This window comes from Chelmon rostratus, chromosome 12, assembly GCF_017976325.1.
Source record: "Chelmon rostratus isolate fCheRos1 chromosome 12, fCheRos1.pri, whole genome shotgun sequence".
NCBI classification, from domain to species: Eukaryota; Metazoa; Chordata; class Actinopteri; order Chaetodontiformes; family Chaetodontidae; genus Chelmon; species Chelmon rostratus.
Window position 1 is genome coordinate 7,351,768 of NC_055669.1, and position 25,957 is coordinate 7,377,724.

At 43.5% G+C, this 25,957-nt stretch overlaps 3 protein-coding genes across 3 annotated transcripts in view; 2 read left to right on the forward strand and 1 right to left on the reverse strand.

Moving 5' to 3' along the window:
• gpr158b (G protein-coupled receptor 158b) overlaps window positions 1–7,027 on the forward strand; it is a 53,648-nt gene extending 46,621 nt beyond the window's left edge. Inside the window, exons 9-13 of the mRNA XM_041949750.1 lie at window positions 856–961; window positions 2,780–2,926; window positions 3,590–3,833; window positions 4,569–5,125; window positions 6,068–7,027. Coding sequence (XP_041805684.1) covers window positions 856–961; window positions 2,780–2,926; window positions 3,590–3,833; window positions 4,569–5,125; window positions 6,068–7,027 — 2,014 coding nt within the window. The remainder of the gene's footprint in view (window positions 1–855; window positions 962–2,779; window positions 2,927–3,589; window positions 3,834–4,568; window positions 5,126–6,067) is intronic.
• A 3,911-nt stretch (window positions 7,028–10,938) lies between these two features.
• anxa13l (annexin A13, like) lies at window positions 10,939–17,190 on the forward strand. Its single transcript, XM_041949182.1, has 11 exons — window positions 10,939–11,069; window positions 11,797–11,872; window positions 12,567–12,661; window positions 12,753–12,923; window positions 13,029–13,062; window positions 13,421–13,500; window positions 14,065–14,133; window positions 15,235–15,336; window positions 15,441–15,516; window positions 15,610–15,722; window positions 15,895–17,190. The coding sequence occupies exons 1-11, from the start codon at window positions 11,055–11,057 to the stop codon at window positions 16,012–16,014; spliced, it is 951 nt and encodes a 316-aa protein (XP_041805116.1). The 5' UTR covers window positions 10,939–11,054; the 3' UTR covers window positions 16,015–17,190.
• Window positions 17,191–20,034: 2,844 nt separating this feature from the next.
• Window positions 20,035–25,765, reverse strand: si:ch211-252f13.5. The gene is made up of 6 exons (XM_041949738.1): window positions 24,945–25,765; window positions 24,612–24,817; window positions 24,068–24,238; window positions 23,380–23,532; window positions 23,046–23,112; window positions 20,035–22,842 (listed from the first exon to the last, which is right to left on the reverse strand). Exons 1-6 carry the CDS (start codon window positions 25,603–25,605, stop codon window positions 21,269–21,271), a joined length of 2,832 nt encoding a protein of 943 aa, XP_041805672.1. The 5' UTR covers window positions 25,606–25,765; the 3' UTR covers window positions 20,035–21,268.
• Window positions 25,766–25,957: the final 192 nt, after the last annotated feature.

A 25,957-nucleotide genomic window follows, 5' to 3' on the forward strand; every position in this document is an offset into this window, starting at 1 on the left:
ATTCTACATAAAGTCTGCATCAGGGTGTAGGCAGTTGTCAAGGCTGCCCTTTGCGGAGATGTACAATCACGGCGAGGCATATTAGCTTGCTATACGTGGTATACTCTCACTGTACTGGGCAGCAGTCCGGGCACACACATGCCATTACACAGCCAAGAGGCCAGATGCTTGCAGTAAAGACAGGAGACAAGAGCCAAATATGAGAAATCTTAGCAGCTTTTATGGACTTATAGTGCATATGACATGCTACCATCCTCGGCCATAGGAACAGTAGTATCACTTCAAATGTTGAGACCAGCTGGGAAAATGTTGCACCCTCTGTTGCACCTAAAGCTGAAAACATGGTGTACGAGCTGTCAGCGTCTCACTGGGACCAAGAGGCTAAATGCTGATGCCAGATCTTACTTTGGAAACTGAGATGGTCAAGATGACGCTAATGAGCCAAACCCTAAAGGGCTCCTCCAGGTGATCCGGTTTACAGCCATATGAATGCCACGCAGAGAGACAGACACCGAGGCAGACAGACAGGCGGGCGTTGGACAAGGAATTACACAATAGAACAGATCTTTCATAACCTTTACAAACTGCCTCGCAAAAGGAAGCCACTGGTTCAAGTATGCCGCTACATTTCCTTCCCAGTTTGGTTTTTAAGCCTCTGTTGACAGTTGTTGAAGTGGAGCGCCTCGAGGTTGTGGTGCATTTCATTCTGTTCTCCTCGTCCTGGAAATCACCAAAGGCTGCTTTTAATATGCGCATTTGTTTGTGTGTAGTTTACAGACACACCAAGTTCAAATATTAACTTTGATAAAGCCCTGGTGAATGAACAGATTGTGTCCTGTCGGTGTTTCTCTGCAGGTTCTCTCTGGTGCCGGGGCTGCACCCCGACTGGATGCTCATGTTGTTCTTTGCTCACACTCATCTGACCGTGACTGTGACTCTGGGCCTGCTGCTCGTTCCGAAGGTGACACTTCATACCTGTATCTGGTGAACCTTCACTGGGATGTCAGTCAGTGGTTAAATGTAGCGGAGTAGATTTACTCAAGAACTGTGCTGCACATTTCAGAGGGAAATATTGTACACTCTCTCCACTAGATTTATTTGACGGACAGTCACAGATAAAAAAAATTAAATAAATAAATAAAACGTTACATACATTATCATCATTCACATCTGGTCGGGACTCCTTGTCATGTTTCTGATGTTTACGAGTTGTTTGCAGTTCCACCAAAGAGAGATTTCCCCTTAAAATTCTCAAATGGTTTCATTTGAGTAATGTCTGAGACCCAAATAAGTCAAATTATTCAATATTTCACAAAAACGCAAAGATTAGACAAAAGTCCAAAAGGCAAAAACTAGTACAAATTAGGAAAATGTAGAGGGACTCACATACATACAAACTGATTTATTGACCATAACATAGATTTTAATTGACTATTTCCATGATAATTTCTCTATAAAATACAACTATGTAAGTTATTAAGTAATTTATGTGCTCAAAATGTGTCACTGATTGCTCAGAATTTTGGCACAAATATAACCCCGTAGAGTTCAGGTAGAAGTGGAGCAGCTCCCATGGACGGTGCTGCATGAATGTGATCAGAGCAGAAGTCCTGCAGCTGTGATGGTTATGTTTAGAACAGAGAGATTTACATAATGGCTACTGCTATACTGTAGCTTGTGTACACAACAGTAGATTAATCATCTTAAGTTTGTTTGATTTGAGCCACCGGGAACACACACATACACACAGATGCACACAGGCACATTTGCTACCATTACCTTAGACTCATTGAAACTGCATTAGTGGTTATTGTAATTTACCTAAGCACTCCCCCAGGTGTCTTTATGTGCAATCTCTCAAGTCCGATGGAAAACATTTAATTCTCCTGCTGTGTGAGAAATACAATACACCATCAGCACTCTCTGTTCTTTCATTCTTTCTTAATTAGGCACCTCAGAAGTGCAAGTCAGTTGAGCACGCGGGGATAATTAAGCACAATGGGAGGGTGTTAATCTCACACAGCGTCTGCTCCTGAATATGGGATAAATATTTGGGCTTTTTTGTTCCCAGATTATTTAAGGAATGAAAATCAAGTCAAATCAAACAGATTATCACAGGTGATTCTCTCTTCACAGTTTAATGTGTTATTGTAAATATAGTAATAGTAATAATGGAATCTTATCCCACCTTTGGTTTCTGTGCTTAGGATCCCGGTGAGGAGGAGATTAGTGCCTACAACAACTGAACTGCATACATCTAAATTCGAAATTAATAAAACAATTGCAAGAAACATTTTAACTAAACAGGGGTAACTTATATTTGTATGTATTATCTCAGCTTTTAACTGTGATTTCAGATCCTTTAAAGGAAACGGAAAAAAAGTCTTTTCTCCAACAGCCAACAAATACAAATCAACTTGAATAAAAAACATAACTTGTAATTGGAGCTAAAAATTAATGTAGTGGTGAAAATTGAATGCAACAATCAATAATATATTAGATAGATAACAGAGAAAAACACAAATCTCCTCTAGAGAGCGCTTTTCTATATATTACAGTTCATGTTTTTTGGTGTCATTTAAACTAAACAAAGTCGATTGTGGGCAAGAGATTGAGAGTTGAGAGTAACTTTCTCATGAAATAAAATCTATATCAGTAAATACTTTGCTCTAGGAAAGTGTTCACTACCAGCCCACCTCAAATGACCCCTTTAGCCAACATATATGTGTGACAAATCTCATTTATGCCATTCTTTTACCTCGCTCTCCATCTGTCTTAGTTCCTGTCCAAAGGGACACAGGCCAGGGATGATATTGCCACGGAGGCCTATGAGGAGGAGCTGGACATGGGAAGATCTGGCTCTTACCTCAACAACAGCATTACTTCGGCCTGGAGTGAGCACAGCTTGGACCCTGAGGACATACGGGTAAAGCAGCATTCAGAATCATGGCAAGATCTCAAGTCTGGTTAAGTTCAAATATGTATGCTTCGCTCCTGTTATTCCCTTAAGATAGAACTAATAGATGGTGTCACACACGAGACAGATTTTTGTAACCATGAACAGTCTTTAAGGATCTATTGTGATTGTAGTGTGCAGTACAAATGCAGACACTTTTGTCAACAGCATGATATTCAGCTCTGGCTCCTATATTCAAACCCTGTGGAAACAAGAGCTAAATATCATCCAATATTTTTTATTAATATTTATTAATTAATATTTTTTTAATAAATAAATGAGACATAAGTAAGTGCAAGCAAGGGTTGTTGAGATGTGGTCAGCCTCTGAGTGTGAGATTCAGCTTTTGGGTCCATTTATTCCTCTAAACACAGTGGTACCGTCTGTGGCCCTGTGGTGACAAATCAGTTTAGCAGCCAGTCTTATTTACTATGAAGCCCTGCTGTTGGAATACCTGCAGGATGTGGTTTGGCATCATGTTGGTGAAATAAGTGAGGCCTTCCCTGAAAAAGACATCGTCCACCTGGCAGCATATGTTGCTCCAGAACCTGAATATATGGTTCAGCATTAATGGTGCCTTCACAAATGTGCTACCCAAGCTACCCAACATTTACAGCTACCTTCCTTTTTCAGGATGAGTTGAAGAAGCTGTATGCCCAGCTAGAAGTCTACAAACGTAAGAAGATGCTCGCCAACAACCCTCACCTGCAAAAGAAGCGCAACTCCAAGAAAGGTCTTGGCCGCTCGCTGATGAAACGGATAACAGAGATCCCGGAGACCATGCACATACACCGGCAGTGCAGTCGTGAGGACGGCAGCGAACACGGCAGCAACCGCAGCACCTTGAGGAGAAACCCGTTTGAACCGAGTCACCACGGTAAGATCGTCGTTCCACCTGTTTAATCTGGTCAGGGTGATAGAAGCAGCCTGGAAATCACCTTTGAAATTCAGTATACATGTGACTGAGGTGTGAGATGAGTGAGGGCCTGTAGCTTTTTCTTCTCAAACGGGAATTTTTAAAACCACCTAACTCTTTTCAAAATCTGTTAAAATTGCTTATTTTCAAACATATGACCAACTATTGTGACTGATTTTGTCTGTAATTTCTTTGTCTCCTCCAACAATACACATAATAGAGAGGCAAGATGTGTTAATGGTCTTTAAAATATGAAGGTTCAGTTGAAAAGATTAAGAAAAAGAAGCTAGCTCTGAAATGCTAGCAAACTTTTTCAAAGGGCCAGCACGAACAATATCAAAACCCTGAAAATGATGCAGCTAAATGGAACAATGGTAAACATAGCTTGTTAGTCTCCAAACACTTGCTATTTAGCACTTACCACAAACTGCAACTGAGGCTGATGGGAATAATTTTGCAGGTCATAAATCAAAGGATTGGACAAATTTTGACCTTAGTGACCATGAATGCATCAAAATGTCATGGCAATCCATCCAATGTTTGTCAAGATATTTCAGTTTGAAGAAAAGAGGTAGAATGACTGACAGACAGTCCGGCATTGCCATCCCTAGAGCCGCACTGCTAGTGTGTCTAAAAGTGACTAATCAGTAAACCTACCCTCTGTGAAGCCATTGTGTTGTTTTAATGTAACCTCAGGCAAACCTCGGGATGACTCCCTGAAGAACAAAGTCATGGGCTTGAAGAAGTCACTCAGCTACGACCACGTTTGTGACCAGGATGAGGAAACTGGAAGCCAGACTGGCTCGACCGCAGGAGACAAAATGACTCCTGTTGGTGGAGGTGGAGAAGGATCCCTTCTGGGTTCCCTGATTGGCCGGAAACATAGTAAGAAGCAGCTGGAACCAGCTGCAACGGCACCAAGACTGGAACCGGCTGAGTCCACCGAGTCCGTTCCACTATTCTGGAAATCGGCCAGCGCTCACAACTTAACGCACGAGAAGAAACCTGTCCACCTGCGGACCTCCATCATGCAGAAGTCTCTGAGTGTGATTGCGAGTGCCAAGGAGAAGATGCCGGGGCTGACCAACAAGACGCAAAGCGTGGAGGACGCCAGTAAGAAGGGTCTGAAGGGACAGGAGGAGAGGATGCTGTCTGAGGTGGATGAGACACCTGAGCACTACCCCAAGATGATCATCAGCCAGTCAGTGGAGTACTCCAAGACACCCATGAAGATGGGCATCATGAAACAACAGGTACGTTTTACACATTTTCATCCCAAATCCAAACTGATTGATGCATTAACATGTTATTTAGCTCTCATGTTGAAATGTCAATAGATTAATCAATTAGTCCATAGATGGAAAATGTATCAACAGCAAGTCATTTCTGAAAAAAATTGTGGTTTCGGTTTCTCAAATATGAGGATTTTGCTTTTTCTGGAAATTTCAATACATCTCTGTGGATGGAGACCCTCCTACACAGAGCAGAACGCCGATTTAGTGAGACGAGGGTAGAGGAAATGAGGTGAGGCTTGTTTGTTTTGTTGGCTTCTCTGGTCAACGAAGACAAGGAGTGGATGATTTGAATCCTTCCCAGATTTAGACCAGGACGGACGCTGATAAATCAACAAGGCCTACCAAAAGCATCCCAGTGGGACCCCTTTATGTGACTGGGCTTTTGGAACATCTGACCTTTAAACCTGCAGTAAATGATTTTTCAGCCACTTACATCAGTGAAACAAGCTGTAAACACATCATCCACATATGAACTGAGAGGTCAAGCCTCTTTACATCTACAGCAGATATGGATCTATTATAATAATACATATTATCATAATAATAATTTTATAATCTCTACCCCATATATGACCACCTGTTCCATACGCTGGTCATGTCATGACAACTAAGACATCTGATGAAGACCTTGAAATACAATTGAAAGTGCTGGAAAAAAGTTTGCAAATTGACTTTGAGGGGGTTTTTTTATTTATTTTTTTTTGTCTTAACTTTTGGTTTTGGACAATTGGTCATGCAAACTAATCAATTTAAAGACGTCAGCTTGAGCTTTTTCACAATTTTCTGGCATTTTACAGATTGCATTGCATTAGTTAGTGAACTCATTCATTCATAAATATCTGATAATTACAATAGCTGATCTCTTTACTGGGTGGTTATTTTCTTGCTTAATTTTAACAGGTGAGTGGCAGCCAGCCATCCATTTGCTCCGAGACTGGTAGGAACCTCTACGATGTGTCCGAGGTTTGTCCCTGGGAGCTGGAAGAACCTCAGACTCCCTCTGAAGGGAAGACCCAGAAACACGTTTCCATTGCTCCTGGAGAAACCACCCCCGGCCGGAGGGGCAGCAGCAGCTCTGGAATCACCAAAGGTAGCCGATCCCAGCAGAGGCAGAAAGCTGGGCAGTCCCCTTCCAACAGACGCCGCTCCAAAGATAAAGGAGGAGAGAGGGAGGAAGGCAGGGAAACAAGGAAGTCCCGACCGCCCAGGTCACCTCTCCCTCTAAAGCCGGACGTCTGTCCCTGGGAGTTCGATGAGCAGCCCATGCTGGCAGGAGATTCAGATTCCATCTCCCCAGACAGGATCAGGCGTAAGAAAAGTGTCACACCCACTGATGGGAAACCCAAGGGGCTCCACTCAGACCACTCCAAGTCCACGGGCAGCCTTTTGCAGCCTCCCTCCCTGATGGTAGAGATCTGCCCGTGGGATTACACCAGCCCGCCTTCGCCTAAACAGGAGAAGACCTGCAGCAGCCCCACCACGCACAAGAAGAAGCGGAAAGGCTCCTGCTCGTCCAACCACAAAGCCGAGAAGGAGAAAGGGAGGGAGAAAAGCAGAGAAAGGCGGAGCTCCTCCAGCAAGCCGCCGTCGGAGAGGAGACGGGTTAGCCAGTCGTCGGAGTGCGGCGGGCCGGCTGCTGAGCGGCGGAGGAGCTCCACCAGGGACCCAGAGATGATGGAGATCAGGAGGACGGAGGTGTTCTCCCGCGAGGCCGAGCCCCCACACACCAGCTTTGCTCAGACTAAAAAATCACCAGAGAAGAAGAAAGAGAGCTCTTTGAGTACTACTTACAAACCTGCAGTCATGGCTGATGTTTGCCCCTGGGACTTTCAGGGGCAAGACTCCGGGGAGAGGGCATGATGACTGGGGTGACGATTGTATTTTTTTGTATTCACAGACTGACAGCACGGAGGACAAAGCAGAAAACGTAATGATAAAGATGTAACATTGCATTTGATAAGAAGGTTTTCTGCGGGTGACCCAAGGGGAAAGATTTTGTGAGGAAGAGAACATTTATTCTGCTGTCGGCTGATGCAGTCTAAACATTACCATTTGCTAAACAGCAAACTTCTCGTTGTTACATCGCATTGAATGCAACCTTCAAGTCACTTTAAAGGAATTTTTAAGTCTGCACTTTTGCTTGCACATTTGTCAAAGTTACATTTTGTGTGTGTTTTATCACATTGAGTACATCAAGGCAGTTAGAAAATGAATCAAACCTGTATTTACCAGCAGATCAGACAATCATTTGTCGCAAACACAGTAAATGCGTCACCTGATGACGATTGTTTCCCCTGTTACACTGATGATATTCTACGTTACGCAGTGAGTCAGTGGAGACTTCCTGTCTCGGATGCTGCTGAAGAAAACAAGCAGGTAGCAGGGAGAAAAGGGCGAAGGGAAAAATGGGATATCAGCTCTGAGAAGCAGGACCAAAGCCCCAGCTACAGCTGTGATTCTTACCTTTAGGCCAAATCCATAATTCATGGCACAAGTGTGATATGTTTGATTAGTGAAACGTGGGAATAACAACGAATTGTAGTACAGCTTCATATTAAATGAGGAAAGCTGTATATTTCAGTAAAAGTGCTCAATATACAGTGTGTATTTTTTTCTAAAGTGCCATTGCATGTGGCAAACTATCAAGCATCCAATAACTGAATGTTTATTGGTTAACTTGTACTCAAATGACAGTGGAACTTTTGATGTTGTTGCTTCTGGTAATTGTCACATATGTGCTTTTGACATGATGTGCATCGCCATCAATAATGTACACACTTATTTCAAATGACTGGCAGTTACAGTTGAGCAGTACTAAAATATCCATGAGGCGCTCCCTTCTGTTGACATTTATTTACTGTTTACTCTTTATTCATACCCTGGATGTCCCTTCTCAGATGCTGTAGTACATCCACATGTCTAAAAAAAAAAAGTGCCGAAGTCTTTCAAGGACCAAAACCAAGCCTGACTAGGGTGGATGATGTGAATAATGCATTTTTTCTGTCACTTAGTTGCCCGTCTTACATCTGCTTGGCTGCACCCTCCTTCAAATCTTTGCACATATTCAATCGCGAAAACCACAACTATGCATGACCAAAGCTTTTTTTGCCACCTTCTGTCTAACAGAAAATGAGTAATGTACCATTTCAGCATCACCTCCAACGACAACAACAGTCAGCCTTTCTGTCCTTTGATCAGCCACCCACCAGTGACACCTAATGCAACGCAGCCAAACACTGAAGTCAGTTCAGCTTCATTACAATGGTGTATGCATGTCAGTGAAAATACAGGGGGAATGATACACGAACATTCACCAGAAGGTTTAAAAAAATGATTGCATATCTATTATGAAGTACTTAAAGAGGACTTGGGAGCACGTGGGATTTTCAAATATACAGTAGATGTCAGATGTTGTCATGTATTTATCAAGCGTTTTAGAAAAGAACCTCTTGTGTAAATAATCAGTTAAGCCCAGCGAGCATTGGGAAGGCAGCATCCATAAAGTGAGAGGCTTGATAAATAAACATGACCCACCACTCAAACTTGCACATGCCTTTTTCTGTCTGACGGTTTTAGGCTGTTTGAAATGGAATGTTGTAACTTGCCCACTTCATGTATTTTAATGCTTGTTATACTGTATAGTGTCGCTCCAAGAAGTTACAAAATGTTGTAGCATCCACATGGGAGTATTTACAGTATATTGTACATTCATATTGTGTTGCATGTACATACAGTAAATACCCTGTTCTCAATTCTGGATTAAATCTTTCTATGAAACCCCAGTTTGGTTCAGGACTGTACATTTCTGTGTCTCTCTTTAATATTGTTTGTGAGGTTTGCAGGAATAATCCATATATCTTGATCACATGCCAGCACCTATCAAAAAACACGTTGCTCAGCTTTTTTCCAGAACGCAATGGTTTCATCACCTCACTGAACCAAACCAATCAGCTAGCAGGGTGGTGCCTGAGGCTCTTTGTGGTTTCCCAAAATACAGTCCATTGATCAGCCAAAACATATAGTATACACATAGTATACAAAACATAAGCATCATCATCTTTCAAAAAAATATAATTACATAATACCATATTTACTCTCAGTTAACGCAGAAATGTACACCACAACATGAAACATGACAACCAACTTTTCAACATATTCTTAAAATGCAACCTTTCATCTTAACCCATCAAATCATCAAATATATCTTTCTAAAATATAAAGCAACATATCTTGCAGTCTTTGTCTTCAAACACCTGCTAGTGCCTGCCTCATTTCCAACTGAACTCAACTCAACTCATTTCAGTGCTCTGTAAATTCCAGTGCGGGTATTTGGTTTTGTGGCAGTCTGTACAACACTGCCACCATGTGGACAATAAGAGAATGCATGTGTAAAATAGACAGTGGTGGAAAGTATCAGGATCAGACTCAGAATACTTTATTGATCCCTGTGGGGAAATTGGGTCAGTTGCAGTTGCTTCCACTGTAGAACAAGTAAATAAAATGGAAAAAGGAAATAAGTAAAAGCTTAAGGATTTTGTAAAACAAAAATCTATGTAAACATATGTACATTAAACTATAAATAATAGCAATAAACAATAAGAAATATGTAAACTATGTGTACTATTCTACAATAAATAGCAACTGTCTATATAGAAATATCTGCGGTGCACCATTAAGTTACAAGAATAATAAAATTAATACTATTGCTAATACTAATACTATAATAATAACAATACTAACAATAGTATATATATGTTTGTATATGAATAATAGTATCTCATAATATACACTAATAATAATAATACTGAAGTAGTAGAATAATGCAGTATTTACTTCACTTGAGTATTTTCATTTTATGCTGCTTTATACTTTTACTCCACTCCATGTATGTTTTAGCTTCAGATTATGATCCTTCAAATTAAACCCACCATGACCAGCTATGGCATTCAAATGCTTCCTACGTGTTTATGCATCAGTAATAATATCTCTATAAGATAATATATAACTCTGATTATCTGAGATCATTCTGCTGCACAATAAGTGCTTTTACATGTTATTCTTTAGTACATTTTACTGATGATACTTTTCTAATTTTGCTTGAGTATAATTCTGAATGCAGGACTTTTACTTGTGAAGGAGTATTTGTACAATGGGATATTGTTATTTTTACTGACGTGAAAGATCTGAACCACTGAAACATATTAATGGCATAAGAACATAAAGTGATGCTGCACTGATGACTCAGAGTAAACCAGTATGTCACTTTAATTTCATGAAAAACCTTTTGTTTTTGTGTAGAGTTCAGTGTCGATGACGGCTGTATTCCAGGGATGAAGTGTGTCCAGTGTGTTGACATAAAACTACTAAAGTATAGTAGAAGTAGAAGTAGAGATGTTTTTAGTTACATTCCACCACTGGGCACAAGCAACAACAAATAACTCATATGCAGACTGTTAGAACCGGTCTGACGACTAGTTGACGATTAGCTGAGTGAGTCAGTTAATAAGACCCACGTCAACCAGGACCGAGCCCCATCAGGTCCAACCTCCCACAGGACCCAGCCCCATCAGGTCCCACCTCCCACAGGACCCAGCACCATCAGGACCCAGCCCCATCAGGTCCCACCTCCCACAGGACCCAGCACCATCAGGTCCAGCCCCATCAGGTCCCACCTCTCACAGGACCCAGCCCCATCCTGCTGAATGAACAGGCGGCTGTGACGTCACCCCTGCAGCACCGGACAGGGCTGAGTCCCTGCAGGAACAGCCGGCCCGACTTGACACGCATCACACATCAGCTACACAGCAGCGCATCACCCGAACCCTCCACACACACACTCACACCTGTGGTTTTTAACGTCTACCTGCAGAGAGCGGTCTGGAACATCATGGGCAACGTGCAGGTAAGAAAAGTGGATTTTCTTCAACTTCTGCAGCTGAAACAACATCAGCTCTTAACATGCGCATCATGCGCGACGCTTTTCCAGTGCTGGAAGGTCGAGTCTGTGGTGATAAATGAGAAATAAAAGTCTTCCAAATACATCAAAGTATCAGTGACCGCCACAGGCAGGATATTACACACCCGTTATTCTCTGCAGGAGGTGAAAACAAGACTTTTTGTTTGGTGCAAGCTGTGTGTAAACAGTGCCGAGCGGCAGAAGCTGCGCAGTTGACTCGGGTAAAGGGTGTGTGCGCCGGCAGGCCGAGGAGGCAGCAGCCGCAGCGGTGGGGAATTTGTCAGAAGCGCTGATCAATAAGGCCGCATTGTGTTAAACAGAGGGTGGGCGAGGAGAGGAGACTGCTGCTGCTGCTGCTGCTGCCGCCCCGTGACTCAGCGAACGCGCACAGGCTGCGCCCTTTTCCTGCGGGACAAACTGCGCTGGATGCGCTGTAATGAATCCTCTGCGGAGCTCCACTCTTTCACCTGCTCCACTTACAACTGTAGCTTCATACTAGTGCTTTTGAATATATATAATTGTACATTTTACTTCAGTTTGATCCTACATTGCTCTCTAAGACTTTGCAGGCTGATATGACATACACGCACATTTGACATATTTGCTGAAAATGTGTGAATGATTGTTTGTATCTATGTGTGATTGACTGATGTGTTTGCTGTTTTTTCTCTAGCCCACCATAGTCCCATATGAGGACTTCGATGTCACAGCTGATATTAAGGCGATCAGAAAAGCGTGCAAAGGCTTGGGTAAGTTTACAGTAAAGAAATGTGGCTCATTCCTCTCCAAGAAAGTGTGTATTTGGCTGTTTTTCTTCGCTCTTTCATTCTTCATGTTGGTGTTTGGAGCCTCTCTGTCTGTGTCTGTGCGGATGCGACTGAGGCCTCATCACCTGATCACAGTGAGAGGAGGCTATCCTGCCCTCACAGTGGATCCACTTACAGCTGTATTATCCCTGAATAAGAATCAGCTAATGTAGCTGACATCAGAGCGTGTTATGTGTTAATACTCCAGAGAACAAAACACCATAATCACCATTTTGAAGTTAGGTAAAGATAAAGTTTCATCATGCAGAAGGCAATCTGTCAATTCGATGTGTCCACTGAGAGCTGCTAAAGTATATTCCAGCATTATTGTGTTATCAATATGTTGGCAATCCTTCCTCCTTATTTGATCAGTTCTGTTTATCTTTGCAGTCATTTTTAGCTCTCGTTTCTAGCCCCACATATCTTGAAGAAGACACGCCAAACATATTAAAAGCTTATTATTTGTTATGATCCACCTCCTCCTCCGCTGTCTGCTGATCGTTGATGTGATGAATGATGACACTCAGGTGTGTGAGGAGAAGAACATGAGCTACCCAGCAGGCTTAAAGGGAAATCAGATTAAATCAAATGAAAATAAACCAGCTGGTATGATTCTGACCTTTTAAATGACCTCCAGGCACAGACGAAGAGGCCATTATTCAGATCCTGGCCAATCGTTCTGCAGCTCAGCGTGTGGAGATCAAACAGGCCTACTTCGAAAAGTACGATGATGTGAGTGCCTGCCCACCTCCCTCTGTCTTTCACACACACACACGCAACAACAACAACAACCGTGCACCGTGTTCATTGCGTGTTTGCTCAGGAGTTGGAGGAGGTGCTGAAGAAGGAGCTGACAGGCAGTTTTGAGAACGCCGTTATGGCCATGTTGGAGCCTCAGCGGGTTTACTTCGCCAAGGAGCTGAGGAAGGCCATGAAGGGGGCGGGAACGGACGAAGCCGTGCTGGTGGAGATCCTGTGCACGGCCACCAATGAGGTCTGTCGCTGTGTGATAGCGCTCTGTGCAACACCACGACCCATTTTAAATCCAGAAACACTGCTCCAATCTGACTGAGTCTCGTCTTTCTTTTACTTTTAACAGGACATCTTGAGCTTCAAGGAGGCTTATGCCCAGGGTGAGTGTTCTGCTGAGTCATGCACAGACAGCCACCCAGTTGATGCTCATCCCATGCTGGAAAGTGTGGCCATCTAACCAGCACACGGAGCAGATACACACTAAGTGTTGCGTTTGTCATAATGTTGTGGGTGTTTCACATTTGGGAGTGAATCACGCTGCAGCGAGCCACGTTTGCCTTCACTCGCTGGCCACGAACACAGTCTGATTTTATCAGGGTCAGATTTCGCTGCTTGCAAAATATCTCGCGGCTCTGCAGTGTAAGGACTTGAGCACAGATATTGGGCGTGTGTTGATGGCGTGAAACATTTGGCAGGACGCCTCTGAAGCGGTGACTGTGTTTGGCTCTTATCTTACAGTGCATGAGCGTGACTTAGAGGCAGACATCGAGGATGACACCAGTGGAGATGTGAGGAACCTGCTGGTGTCGCTGCTGCAGGTAAACACTCATCATTCTGACTTCATTTAACCGTGAAAGCTGCTGTTCGGAGGGGAGCGGCGGCACAGTCAGATGTTTAGGTGGACGTCTGGAATCTGGATGGAAGGCCTCAAGAGAGAGAGAACAGTGCTTGTTTTCCTTTGATGATGGCTGGCAGGATTGTTCTCCATGCTGTGATTCGCCCACTGAGGCATTCGTCACACATCACATCATTGTCTGGCATGCCTCGGCCTCTACGCCGTCTTCTCCGGCGCCCCCACCCTTTTGTGCTTCCCCTCTCTTTTCCTTCCCCCAGAAAGAAAGGACAAACACATTGTGACTCATGTTCAACAGCGACGTGTGTTCAAAGAGCTGCAGTGGCCTTCGAATATTCCCCATTAATGCGTGGCAGATGATTGTTATCCCATTAAATGACTGAGATTATTTTCGTAATCCATCTTTTTGACCTTTCCTCCTCGCACTAAACCTTTTCACTCACCCTCTCTTTATGCATCACCTCCCTTATCCATCCTCTTAAACCTCTCTTCTCCTTCTCTCCCCCCACGTATCCCTCTGTTTCTGCAGGCGAGCAGGGACGAGGGCTACGAGGTGGACGGGGATTTAGCCGAACAGGATGCCGCATCTTTGTTTGAGGTACGTTCTCAGCTGCACAGTTCCTTCTAATTAGTGGCCTTATTCGTAGTTTGTCCTTTAAATAACACCAGTTTGCAAAGTAATGTGATCCTAGATTTAGATGGATGACGGGCAAATCTCACAAGTGCAGATTTTTATTAAATCAAAGCTTGTTTTTTCTTTGGTCATGCTGCACTGTGGCTGCTATTACAGCACAGGATTGTGGGGTCTTTGTGGATTTTCACGACTCAGTTGAAGTTTCACAGTAATACTGTACAAATATAAGTGTGTGCAGAGACTGTAATGTGGCAAAGTCTGCAAAAATGTTTTCACCATGTGTTGAATAAAGTTTTAAAGTCATTCTCATACAGCTGCCAATACTAGAATGGCCCTGAGTCAGCTCTTTTTAGCCACGTGAGCACCATGACTCAAGGGATGGCAGATGGCCACTACTTTGGTCCAAGCTGAAACAGCTCAACTATTGGATGGTTTGGCCAGAAATGTTGTACAGTTACTCACAGTCCCCAGACGATGAATCCTACTGACTTTGGTGAACCTCTGACTTTTCATCCAGCGCCACCACAGGACTGACATTTTCAGGTTTTAGTGAAATTTCTTTTTGACCATTGAATGCATTGCTGTGAAATTTGGTGCTGACATTCATGCCCCTCCCAACATGAATCGGAAATGCTTTGGTTATCTCTTAACATTTCATTTAGTGCCATCTTCAGGTCAAAGTTTTGATTTGTCCAACACTTTATGAACACACCTGCTGAACTAAGGGCATTTCCATCATCAAGCTCTACTTTGTCTTTAATGGCAGTTAGCTAATGTTAGCATGCTGACATGCTAAGATGGTGACCATGGTAAATAAATAAATACCTGCTAAACAACAGCATGTTAGCATTTTCATTGTGAGCATGTTAGCATGCTGACATTATGAGTACAGTCTCATCAGAATATCATTCGTATCAGCCTGTTCATATAAGAATGAATAACCTGAGTACAATCTTATTATTACTGACAGGAATGACGACCAAAAGTGTGAAAATATTCATCTATTACTAAGACAAATATTCACAAATGTCCTAATGAATCGTTTCCTGTTTTTGTGCCCGTCAGGCAGGGGAAGGCAGGTTTGGCACAGATGAGTCGACCTTCACTTACATCCTGACACACAGGAACTACCTGCAGCTTCAGGCCACCTTTAAGGCCTATGAGTCGGTGAGGACTGCGCTCATTCCTGCCTCTTTTTGCGCGACGGCTTCCTGCCGACCTCGCCTCATTGTTGATTTTATTAGTTCTCATGTTAACTCATTGTCCTGCAGCTTTCAGGGACGGACATTTTGGACACCATTGACTCCGAGGCAACAGGGACTCTCAAGGACTGCTACATCACTCTGGGTAACGTGATTGTTCACAAGCCGTGAGATATCAAATCAAATATCAGCTCTTGCAATGACAGCTGCTGCCTTTGTGTGTGTGTGTGTTTTATAGTCAGGTGTGCTAAGAACCCGCAGCTGTATTTTGCACGACGCCTTAATGCCGCCATGAAGGGGGTGGGCACCGATGAAGACACTCTCATTCGCATCATTGTAGGCCGCTCTGAGGCAAGTCTGTGACCACATAGCTAAATGTCTAATCATACTCAGTAACAGCACAGTAGTCAAGACCAAATGTGCTCTAAAAGTAATTCAGGACCATGTAAACATCCAATTTAAAGATAAAAATAAGTCATAGACATGATTTTGTGTTGACAGCAGTGTTGTCGTTGCCCTCCAGATCGACCTGGACACAGTGAAGGACATGTACCTGGAGAAATACGACGTTACCCTGAGGGATGCTCTGGACTCAGAGTGCGGCGGAGACTTCAAACGCCTCCTCATTGAGATCCTGCACTGAAACATCACGCCACCTTCCTGCAGGCCTTATTTAACCAACCCTTCCTCCTCCTCTTCTTTATACTCCTCTTTACCAGTTTCACTCATTCACTTCGTGGACGTCTTTCTATCTGTCATCCATCTCACATCTTTTTGTGACAGTCAGTTCTCTTTGCAGCATGGACCAAAAATTCAGCTTATTATTATATGATACAGTGTTTTACACATGGTTAACTTACATTCGCAGTCTTTAAATACACAATTAACAAGATTATTACACTCAGTGGACATTTTCTTACTGTTTTAGCCCAGTACACATTGAATATTTGTTATGGCAGCATTGTGGAGCTTCTATGACACCTGTGCAGCTGAGCATCATGTTAATGCATTCATCCAAACCTTCACAATCAGCGGCTTTACAGTCTCTTTGTATTTCACCATTTCCAGCATATCCCAAAGCGAGTGGCTGCAGCTGCTCAACTTAAACTATGTAGCCTCTTGTATTTGTCACTGTATTCATTTCATTTCATCGTCATCCATTAATCCACCACTATTTGCCTCAAAGATGCCTTTCATAAGATGGCAGAGATGTAATTTCCTTTTCGCCGCAGCACTCAACACTTAAGTGCCGAATTATGACGTTTGATCTCTGATATCTGAGTACACCATCGAGCGTGACTGGATTATTACCCTGATGTCAAAAGCCTGAACTCTTTGAGTACACGTTACTGGGTTTTTGTAGCCACGTCCCTCTATGTGGGATTTTTAACTCAGACAGTTTGTAGCCTTATTTCTAATCACAGCTCACATTTACACACTTTATTAGACAGTTGCTCTTTTCCAGTTGTCATTAAATTTACTTATACTAAATAAAGACACAGTCCTACATGATGAATGTGCATCACTGTGCATTTAAGATCATTAAATTATGATACTAATGTTGAAAAAGAGACAAAGACATTTTGCTCTGTAACCCCTGAACAAGAATCACTGATAATGGTCTCACTCGCTGCATCCATGTATGCAATTGTATCTTGTATGTAATTGTATTTCAAACCAAGATTACAGTAATATAAATTACTATAATATATCGTTGTATAGCAGAGTAATAAACTAAGTTATAGGAAAGAAGTAATTGTTAACATCTTGTAGTGGCATAAAACAATGTGGTATCTGTATGCAGTGATAATAAATTTTAACTACCCAAAAAATCATGTTGTGTTCTCTTTATGTACTGTAGAGGGCAGTGTTACATCACTAGGAACACTGCATGCGTTGCTTTTCAGGAAGAAATGACATTGATGGAATCATAGTGAAATAAATTATATAACATACTGTATAATTAGATATTTTCTAACAGGTACAGCCTATTTTGTGTTGTAACACACCGTATGACCGACATTGTGATATTCTTTATAAGCAAGCTTCTGCTCTGATGTTAAATATAAAGATTTCACAGGCTTGCTTACCATGTCATAGTGTTTGTGTTTGCGGCCTACGATCCAAAGCCAAAGGAAAGTTGTTGTTTTTTTTACAACATCTACCTGGAAACATATCTGACTTACTACAGTGCACAGAAACTGAGGAGTGCCTCTGGGCGAGTTAAAGGGGGATAGAGGAGGAGAAAAGTTCAAAACAAGTGAGAACTGCTTCCAGATGCACTGACACGGGAGAAGCCGATTTCTCACTTTCTTTCCCACCGTTAGTTTCTTTCCCACAGCTTCCTCCTTCTCTTTCTCCCTCTCCTTCCTCCACATTTCTCTCTCTCTCTCTCTCCATACCCTTGATGTTAAGGTTGTTTCAGTATCAAGGGCAAGTTGAGGGTATACCTGCACATTCTTGCTACCTGTAGTGTCTATCTGCAGTCTGTGCACCATATGTAGCCCAGCAGCCCCACCATACACCTCATGCTAACTCTGGCAGCCTGTATATCTCTCTGGCTGAGAGGACTGTGAGCAGCACACATGCCTGTTGATAGAAAACAAAGGTGAGGAGAGCAGAGTGCATGTGGTGTGTGGATATATGTATGATGGGTTTGAGAAATACTTGTCTGAATATGTTGCAGTTTTAGAGGAAAATCTTCCTTATTTATTGATTTATCTGATTAATTTCTTCATGAAGACAAATAAGGGAGTTTAGAAAAAGGTTTAATCAAGACCCTCCACAGGGTTATTGATAATTTGACCCTCCTCTCCTCTTCATCTGGAAAAAAATTGCAAGTCCTCCCTCTAATATCTATAAATAATGCAACTTTTTTATAATAAATCTGAAAGGAAATCTTAAAATAAATTATAAATCTGGGGTGAGAAAAAAATCAACTACTTCAGCGAGAGAAAAAGTATGCAGCTTTCATTCTAAATCGTCATGATGCAACATTTTATTGATCAGTGGATTAAAGTGACATTTTCTAGATATATCACGTTGAAAGTTTTATTTAGTTTTATGGCATTAAATGATTTGTGTGTGTGTGTGTTTTGGAGGGTGTGAAAGTTGACTGAGAGTCTTGAACCGAAATGTAAAAGCCAACATACATGCATGCAAACACATGCATTGCCCAAAGACACACCCAAACCCACTCGACACACTCATACGTTGTGTCTCCCTCCATCTGTACTCTGTTATCTATTATCTAGTGCTAATGTGTTAAGGCAACAGTCCTGCCAGACGGAGCTCCACGCTCTGTACTGTGGCTCTGACCCTTTTCCTTAAACATTTATTACCCTCAGACCACCATAACTCAGCCAGCCAGTCATCCATCGGCCAGGAGGTGGTTTTAATTTGTCTCATGCTTTCTGTCTATTCTCTTTGTCAACTCAGGTCTGCTTATTGTCTTTGGTCCCCTGTCTAGTTCCTGACAAAGGCTGAGCCCAAGATTTAGGCTTAGTTCATAAACTGTGCTGCTCATGCTTTATTCATGGCAACAATCTGGTCAAGCAACCTCGAACTGCAGAGAATTAGAGGAAAGAAGTGGGAAAACGGTTGAGTCGGCACTCTTTTGATCCCAGAGACTCCATACCGGCACCTTCAAGACAGAAACCTGCATATTAATGGCACTAATCCCCTAAAAGTCATGATTTATTGAATAATCTATAGCACACACTAACCTGGAGGTCACGACTTCAAAGGCTGAAATAATAACATCAGCCGGTCGACTGGTTTTATGCCCGGGATCGTAATACGCTTTTTGATCTGGTGCCAAAGCAGAGCAGCACTCTGGGAATGAGGAGGGTTGTCGGTGGACGTGCGTAGGAAGGCCATTAGGAGGTTAACTACGCAGCTAATATAATTTCAACTGTTTAAATTCATGATAAAGGACCTCTGTTCTTTGATGTGGAGCCTAATAGGAAACACCTGGCAGCTTCTGCCAACAGAAAACATGTTCAATTCAGTCTCCATGCCTCCATGCTGCACGTGGGGAAACGCTCACGATAGAGTTAGCACATGCATCATTATCAGTCTCTAAATGCTATAAACGTGAGATTTGGGATGAAACACATCTATGACATGTTATGTGATGTAGTTTGTTGTGATTGTGATTGTGATGTAAAATAAATAAGAAACAACTGCTTACAGAATATTCTTGTAACTAGCTGTGGATAATGCTAGCTTGCTACTACTGCTAAAGCACAGCTAGCAGCTGTGTCCTAAAAACTTCTTTGAATGCTAATGCTAAAACATGCTAATAATGGTAAATGCTTAAACATAATAGCAGAAACAATATCACAAGTATGAAAGAGTCATCAAGTCAGTCAGCTGACTAACTCAGGAACGTCAGGAACGTCAGTTACACAGCAATCGCTCTCTAAACGTTTGCTAGCATGAGCTAACATTAGCCACCACACAGTAAGCTAGTCGTTGAACCCCTGAGTGTTTTAAAATGAACCAGTTTGAGCTTAATTGCTTATGAGTTCAAGTTTTACTTCAAAGGATTGTTATTTCTGTCAAAGGATAGCCTTGCTTTAGCTAAATGACTGCAGTCCACAAACAGAGCCGCCGACACCGAGGCATCTGCAAAAGATTAGGCAAAACATTTTTATTTTCATTGTATTTAATATAAAACATCAAATATACACTTTATTACATTTTGAGTAAACAGTAACTATATCTTCGAGTGTTGATATTTAACATAGCATGCTGTCCTCTCCAGGACAGTTCATCATCAACAGGGCCTTAGTGAAACACATGACTCTCTTTAAGTCCATAATATGCAGAAAGCGGTCATTAAACAAGGCATGCAGTAGATATTCACATTAGAAAATGGCGGCTAACATGAAACACGTGCTCTTAAAAACACGCTCCTTAATGTAACCAGCACCAGCAAATCGCTTTTGGTGACAACAGAAAATGCTGCAGTCACAGTGGGAATGATCTGAAGGTCCTTTGCTGTCAACGGAGTAATTACATAAATAAAAGACAGACAAAGTACAGCACATGGAAAAAGCAGAAAACTCAGCGGGAGAAAAATTGTGTCCATTAGAAACTGAACACAGCTGTATAGAGCCATCATTTGGGCTTCTACAGAAATCATGACACAATATACTTGCATTAACATAAATATGATTGGTATATAATGCTACATTTTTTTTAAATAGTCCTTAATTGATTTTTTAAACACAAAATATTTTTTTACAAAAGTCAGTTTAGCTTTTTGCTACTCACTACAACATCAAGCCCCTTAAATGAATTGTTCAATATGCGTATTGCTCAGTATGTTTATTCTGTGGTAAGGAAGAAGATCCATACCAGTCTCAAATCTGTCTGTTAAATTTGAAGCTACAGCCAGGAGATGGCTAGCTTAGCTTATAGTACAAAGGCTCGGGGAAAGTGGGAGATGCTAGCCTGACATAAAACCACAACTTGTTTTTTTACACTTAACACTTTTGTATTTGTACAGATTAAACAAACAAGATGTAAAGTGTTCATTTGTGAGCTTTATAGGTGCTAATAGGTGCAACGTGTTACATCTGGATTCAGCCAGGCTAGCTGTTTCCCCCTGTTTCCAGGCTTTATGCTAAGCTAAGATATGCTAAGCTAATATTGAACTGAAGCTTAATATTGAACAGACCAATAACAGAGTGGTATCAATCCTTTCATCTAATTCCCCTAGCAAGAAAGTAAATAAGTGTCTTTCTCACACTCTCTAACTATTCCTTTAAAATCAAACCAGTGAAACTGTTCCATCATATAAATGGCTAAACTTCTGGTCTACTGAACTGGAAACAACATAAAGAAGCAGCACAATAAGTTTTCTTGTTTTCTTTCTTGTCTTTCTTGTTTCATGCTGCCACCCAGAGGACTGACACTCCACTTCCTGTTTGGTGGCTGATCTGATTGACCCGTCCACGTACACAGTCCAGTGTGAAGAACACCGCTGTGCCATTATGAACCAGGAAGGACGCCCGCAGGCTCACTCTGGCCCAGTGGCTGCCCTCAGGCATCTGACCACCCACCTGCTGGGCCAGTGGGCTGTGCCGCACTCCCTCTGCCTCCCGACCTCCTCCTGACCCCTCTGGATCGCCTCGCCTTAGAAGAGTCACCTTGAGCAGGTTGCAGGAGTGAATGAGTTTGAGATCCAGAGCCACACTGGCTGTGCCGCTCTCCCTGAAGACAAAATCTCGCCTCTGATCTGTGGATCCCCTCCCGAGCATCCCCATTTGGGATACCTGAGGGCTGGTCTGGCGGAAGAACAGAGGCTTGTTTCGAACTGCTCCTGAGGGAAGGCCGGTGTGAGCCACGGAGGCAGACAGAGAGGAAGAGATAGCAGCGGGGACCCAAACCAAGCTTAGGGTACTGATGCCCGTCTCATCGCCAAAGAAACGTACGTTGCACTGAGCGGGAGAGAGGATCTCAAAGCCCAGTGTGTCCCCTGGACCAACTTTAGATGCTCCAGACAGAGATATGGATGTGTCTCGATAGTGGACGCCTGGCTTGAAGGTACGGCACAGCTCCAGACCAGTTCCGTTATGGTTGAGGTACGCCAACAGTTGGAAGCCCTCGCTCACACACGCCTGGCCCATGGAGTACAATGCCTGCTGGAATACAAAACGCACCGTGCCACTTTCTGCAAAACGGATCCCACGGCCGTCATGAGTCAGCCCCACTACGTAAGGGTCAGAGGTGGACGTGGTGCGGAAGACCGGGCGATAGTTTGTGTGGTAGTGCGCAGACACGGTGGCCTGCGCTGTCATGGCAACAGCACCGGTGTCATGAGACAGCCAGAGGAGACTGAGCGGAGCTGCTGAAGGGTCGTACAGCTGCAGACCTTCACTGCTTTGGTTACAGTGGTGGCTGGCACTCCGCAGGAAGAGGGAGATCATGTGACCTGGGGCAACCTCTGCTACCCCGCTGATGCTGACGCTCTGTAGCGACCTTCCCTCCTGCTGCTCGACCCTAACGCCACTGAGGTCACGACCCTCAGAGCCATCTGTGTTGTTCATACGCAGACACACCTGGATGAAACTGCGACAGCCGTGGGTCACCGACAGATTCTCATCCAGCCAGATTAGGCCGTGCTGCCTGAGCACCAGGCGCCCGTCTTCAACAGACAACAGACCTGCGTCGCTTCTTGCACGGATTGAAAGCTGTGCGCTAGGGAAGGCATGAGCCAGGATGTGGCCTCTTTCACCAGGCAGACTCACATCTCCAGCCCAGGAAAGAGAGAGGGCACTGTCACCGGCAGCAGGGCCGGAGCAGATGGCGTCTGTGGTGAAGGTACAAGGCGAAGCCATGGGCTCCCCATCACACTCATTACAGGCCTGACACTCATCCATGTCCGAGTTGTAGAAGTAGCCATGGCCGCACATTCCCGAGATGGCATCTCGCTCTGTCATGCCCTGACACCTGAATCCCCCTGATGATGGAAAAAAAGACAAAGAGTGCTAGTTTGAAACTTGTTTCAATGTCTGAGAGCACGGTCTGTAACTGGAAATAATCAGCCAGCAGTTCAACAAAAGGAAGTGAGGGAAAATGTGGCAACGTTGTTTAATTTAGAGAAAATTAGAGTTGTGTTAAATGCAAGCAATATTGACAAAGGTTCTCAGTAATTCATGTTACCTGGAGTATTAAGACACTTCTGTTGATCTCCACACAGATCAGCTATTTCAAGGCATTCATCTCTGTCCTGTAACGACACACAAATGGGGTTCAAATTTAAACCTGCTTTCTTGTCCTGTCTCCCACTTCTTGTTTCCTCAGTCTTTTCTGTCTGTCATGACAATTCTTCTTTAGATAGTATTCATGGGTGAACCAGTGGAGAATGATTAGCATATGCTGTAAGTCAGGGATCACCAACACAAAATTTGTATCAAAAAGTTTTGTTATAATGTGTGAGATCTGTTTATGTGCATGAGTTCAACTGTCATACTGCGCATACAACAGTAGTGCTAACCTGGCAGATTCTGTCTGCATGGACCGAACACTGAGCGACCAGGAAGAAGCCGGCAGGACAGATGGTACATTTCTCACAGCGAGGATGACCACTGCTGAAGCCGCAGTACTCATCAGGACCGCAGCTCCCACAGGCCAACAGGGGGCGCCCCACCTGATAGCACCAAACACACCAATGTGATGATCAGAGTTTTTCTGACAGTCAGGTCCGCACAACATACAAAAAGAGTGGCGAACCAGTTGCAGATATCAGAGAGGAAGAGACCAAGTTTATGTTAAATTAGATTCGATTTTGTTAAAATATGATAAAAAGTATGTGTGTAGTAAGTATAAAGTAACAGAAAATGGAAATACTCAAAAAAAAGTACAGGTACCTCAAAATTTACATAAGTACAGTATTTGAGTAAATGTACTTGGTTACTTTCCAGCAGTGGATCTGTGCATATAGCTTGTTCCAAACTGATATATTCACAACAAGAAAAAGATGCATATTCTTGCAAAATGATCCATTATGATGCATGAAAGAAAGCCAATTCTGTCCATTGCTTTGCTTGCAAATACAAATGTAGTAATAAATGACTTGAGTTCGGCCTCTGAAGATGAACGTCTGGTGTCATACTGACAGGCCCTTGTTTTTTATGCATTATATTCTGAGCACACCTGTTTGCTGATCACAACTTGCTGCTCACCTCCATCACGCTGGCCTCCATGTCCACCTTGTGCAGAGACAGAGCCTGTTGTGCTTGGTGGGTTCTGACCTGCCCACTCAAGGTCTCCATGTGACTGTCTAGCTCCCCCTGGAGGTTCTGGAAAGAGGTTTGTTTGATGCTGTCCATCAGTGCATTGTACTGGGCTTTAACCTGGAAGCAAAAAAATGAGATTAAAAAGTTCAAAAGTTGTTTTAGTCTGATCATAGCAATAATTATCATGACTTATGCTGTGAAAAGACAAGCTGCAAAATGTATGATTATTTTATGCAGCCCCTGTTAGTCAGTGTCCTAATTTCAGCTCCTACAGAACATTTTTTTTTCCTCTGATGCTCATATGGAATAGATCCTCCACAGAGAGGTCAGCCGTCCGTATCATCCAACAAAACAAAACTTATATAGGTCACATGTTTTCAGTCCACCGCTCCTAAATAAATGTTTATTCTTTCTCCAATCACTGGCCAATAACAAAAACACAAACTATTAACACTTCATCAATCATCATCATCAATCAGAGCTGCCTTACTTGCTCCATCTGTTCATACATCCTCCTCTGTTGCTCCAGTATTTCTCTCTGCTGGTTGACCAGCGTCCCCTGCTGCTCGCTGAGGAGCCTCTGCAGCTCCCTGACCTCGTCCTGCTGGCCCCTGAGGGCCTCAACCAGCTTCTCTTGGCTCTTGGAAAGCTGCAGCTGCAGCACAAGAGCGTCCTCTGACGGAACCTCATTGGTCCCTGTGGCAAAGAAAGAAAACTATTACATGGCAATTTAAGCAATTGTTATTTTCTCATTGAGAAGGCTGCAGTTTGATGAGATTAGTTTTTCCATTTTGTGGCTAATTACTAACAGGCTGATACTGACCTGGTTTCATGTCACATGTCAACTGTATCCAAGCACCACGTTCCGACCCAAAGTCTGGAAGCTCATCCAGAAATTGCGCCGCTCTGTCTGTCACATGGACCGGTGAAGAGTTTCCTCTGCCGTCGTCCACTGCACCGCAACCGTCTCCGACGCAAGGCTTGGGCTTCTGGAGCATCCGGAGGGGAAGTTTACATCCAATCCCTTTGCACTCCCGTGTTGCACTATCATCACTCGTCGGGTGATGAGAGACAGTGGTGGGACAGGTCCCACCGGCGCAGCCAGGATGGAACACCTCCGCCGTGATGGTTCTCGGGTTCGTCCTCCTGGTGCCATCGGTACCTGCTGGTTGCGCAAAGCCCCCCTGCTGAGGTTGGACGATGGTGTACGGTGATAGCGGCGCACTCTGGGCTTGGTGATGACTGAAATGAGCATCCTGTTGGTAACTCGGGTAGACTTGTCCTTGCCTTGATTGTGCAGAGTGGTGAAACTGGAGTCGGGACGCTACTGCCTCCGTGCGCCCCTGGCAGTGCGCTCCGACGCACGCTCTTCTCCAGTCCTGTCCAGAGAAGCAGCGCGTCCCCCGGCAGGTCTCAGATACGCTCTCTGCTCCACCGAGCATAGATGTTACACAGAGAAAAAATATGGCAGAAATACAAGCCATGTTTCAGTGCTGAAATGTAAAAATGAAAACAGGCAACGGATGAATGATGGTCCTTTTTGCGCACCAACCCTTCAGCCCTGGAGACCTTCTTTGATCATCTCTCAGGAGAAGAAAAAAACTCAAATTAGTAACTGTTCATACAATTTCCAGTTGATCTTGAACAAGTGATTGCACCGACATTCAGGTTGTCTTCATTGCGCGCACCGCAGTTTCTGCCCCCTTTGCCCGTTCTGGAGATAGCTACGTCTAGCCCACATGTGGCGCTCACTGCTCCTAATTGGCAACAGGCTTTGCTCCTAGTCTTAAATTAACCCGTAGCTTTCCCGGACATACCACTCTGCCGAGTCACTCC

Coding starts and splice junctions, on each gene's coding strand:
- anxa13l (XM_041949182.1), top strand. Junction 15,517..15,609: donor GGACTGCTACATCACTCTGG/GTAACGTGATTG, acceptor TGTGTTTTATAG/TCAGGTGTGCTAAGAACCCG. Junction 15,723..15,894: donor TCATTGTAGGCCGCTCTGAG/GCAAGTCTGTGA, acceptor GTTGCCCTCCAG/ATCGACCTGGACACAGTGAA.
- si:ch211-252f13.5 (XM_041949738.1), bottom strand. CDS start 25,605: ATGGCTTGTATTTCTGCCATATTTTTTCTCTGTGTAACATCTATGCTC. Junction 23,533..24,067: donor TGGAGGCCAGCGTGATGGAG/GTGAGCAGCAAG, acceptor TGGTGCTATCAG/GTGGGGCGCCCCCTGTTGGC. Junction 23,113..23,379: donor ATGCAGACAGAATCTGCCAG/GTTAGCACTACT, acceptor GTGTCGTTACAG/GACAGAGATGAATGCCTTGA.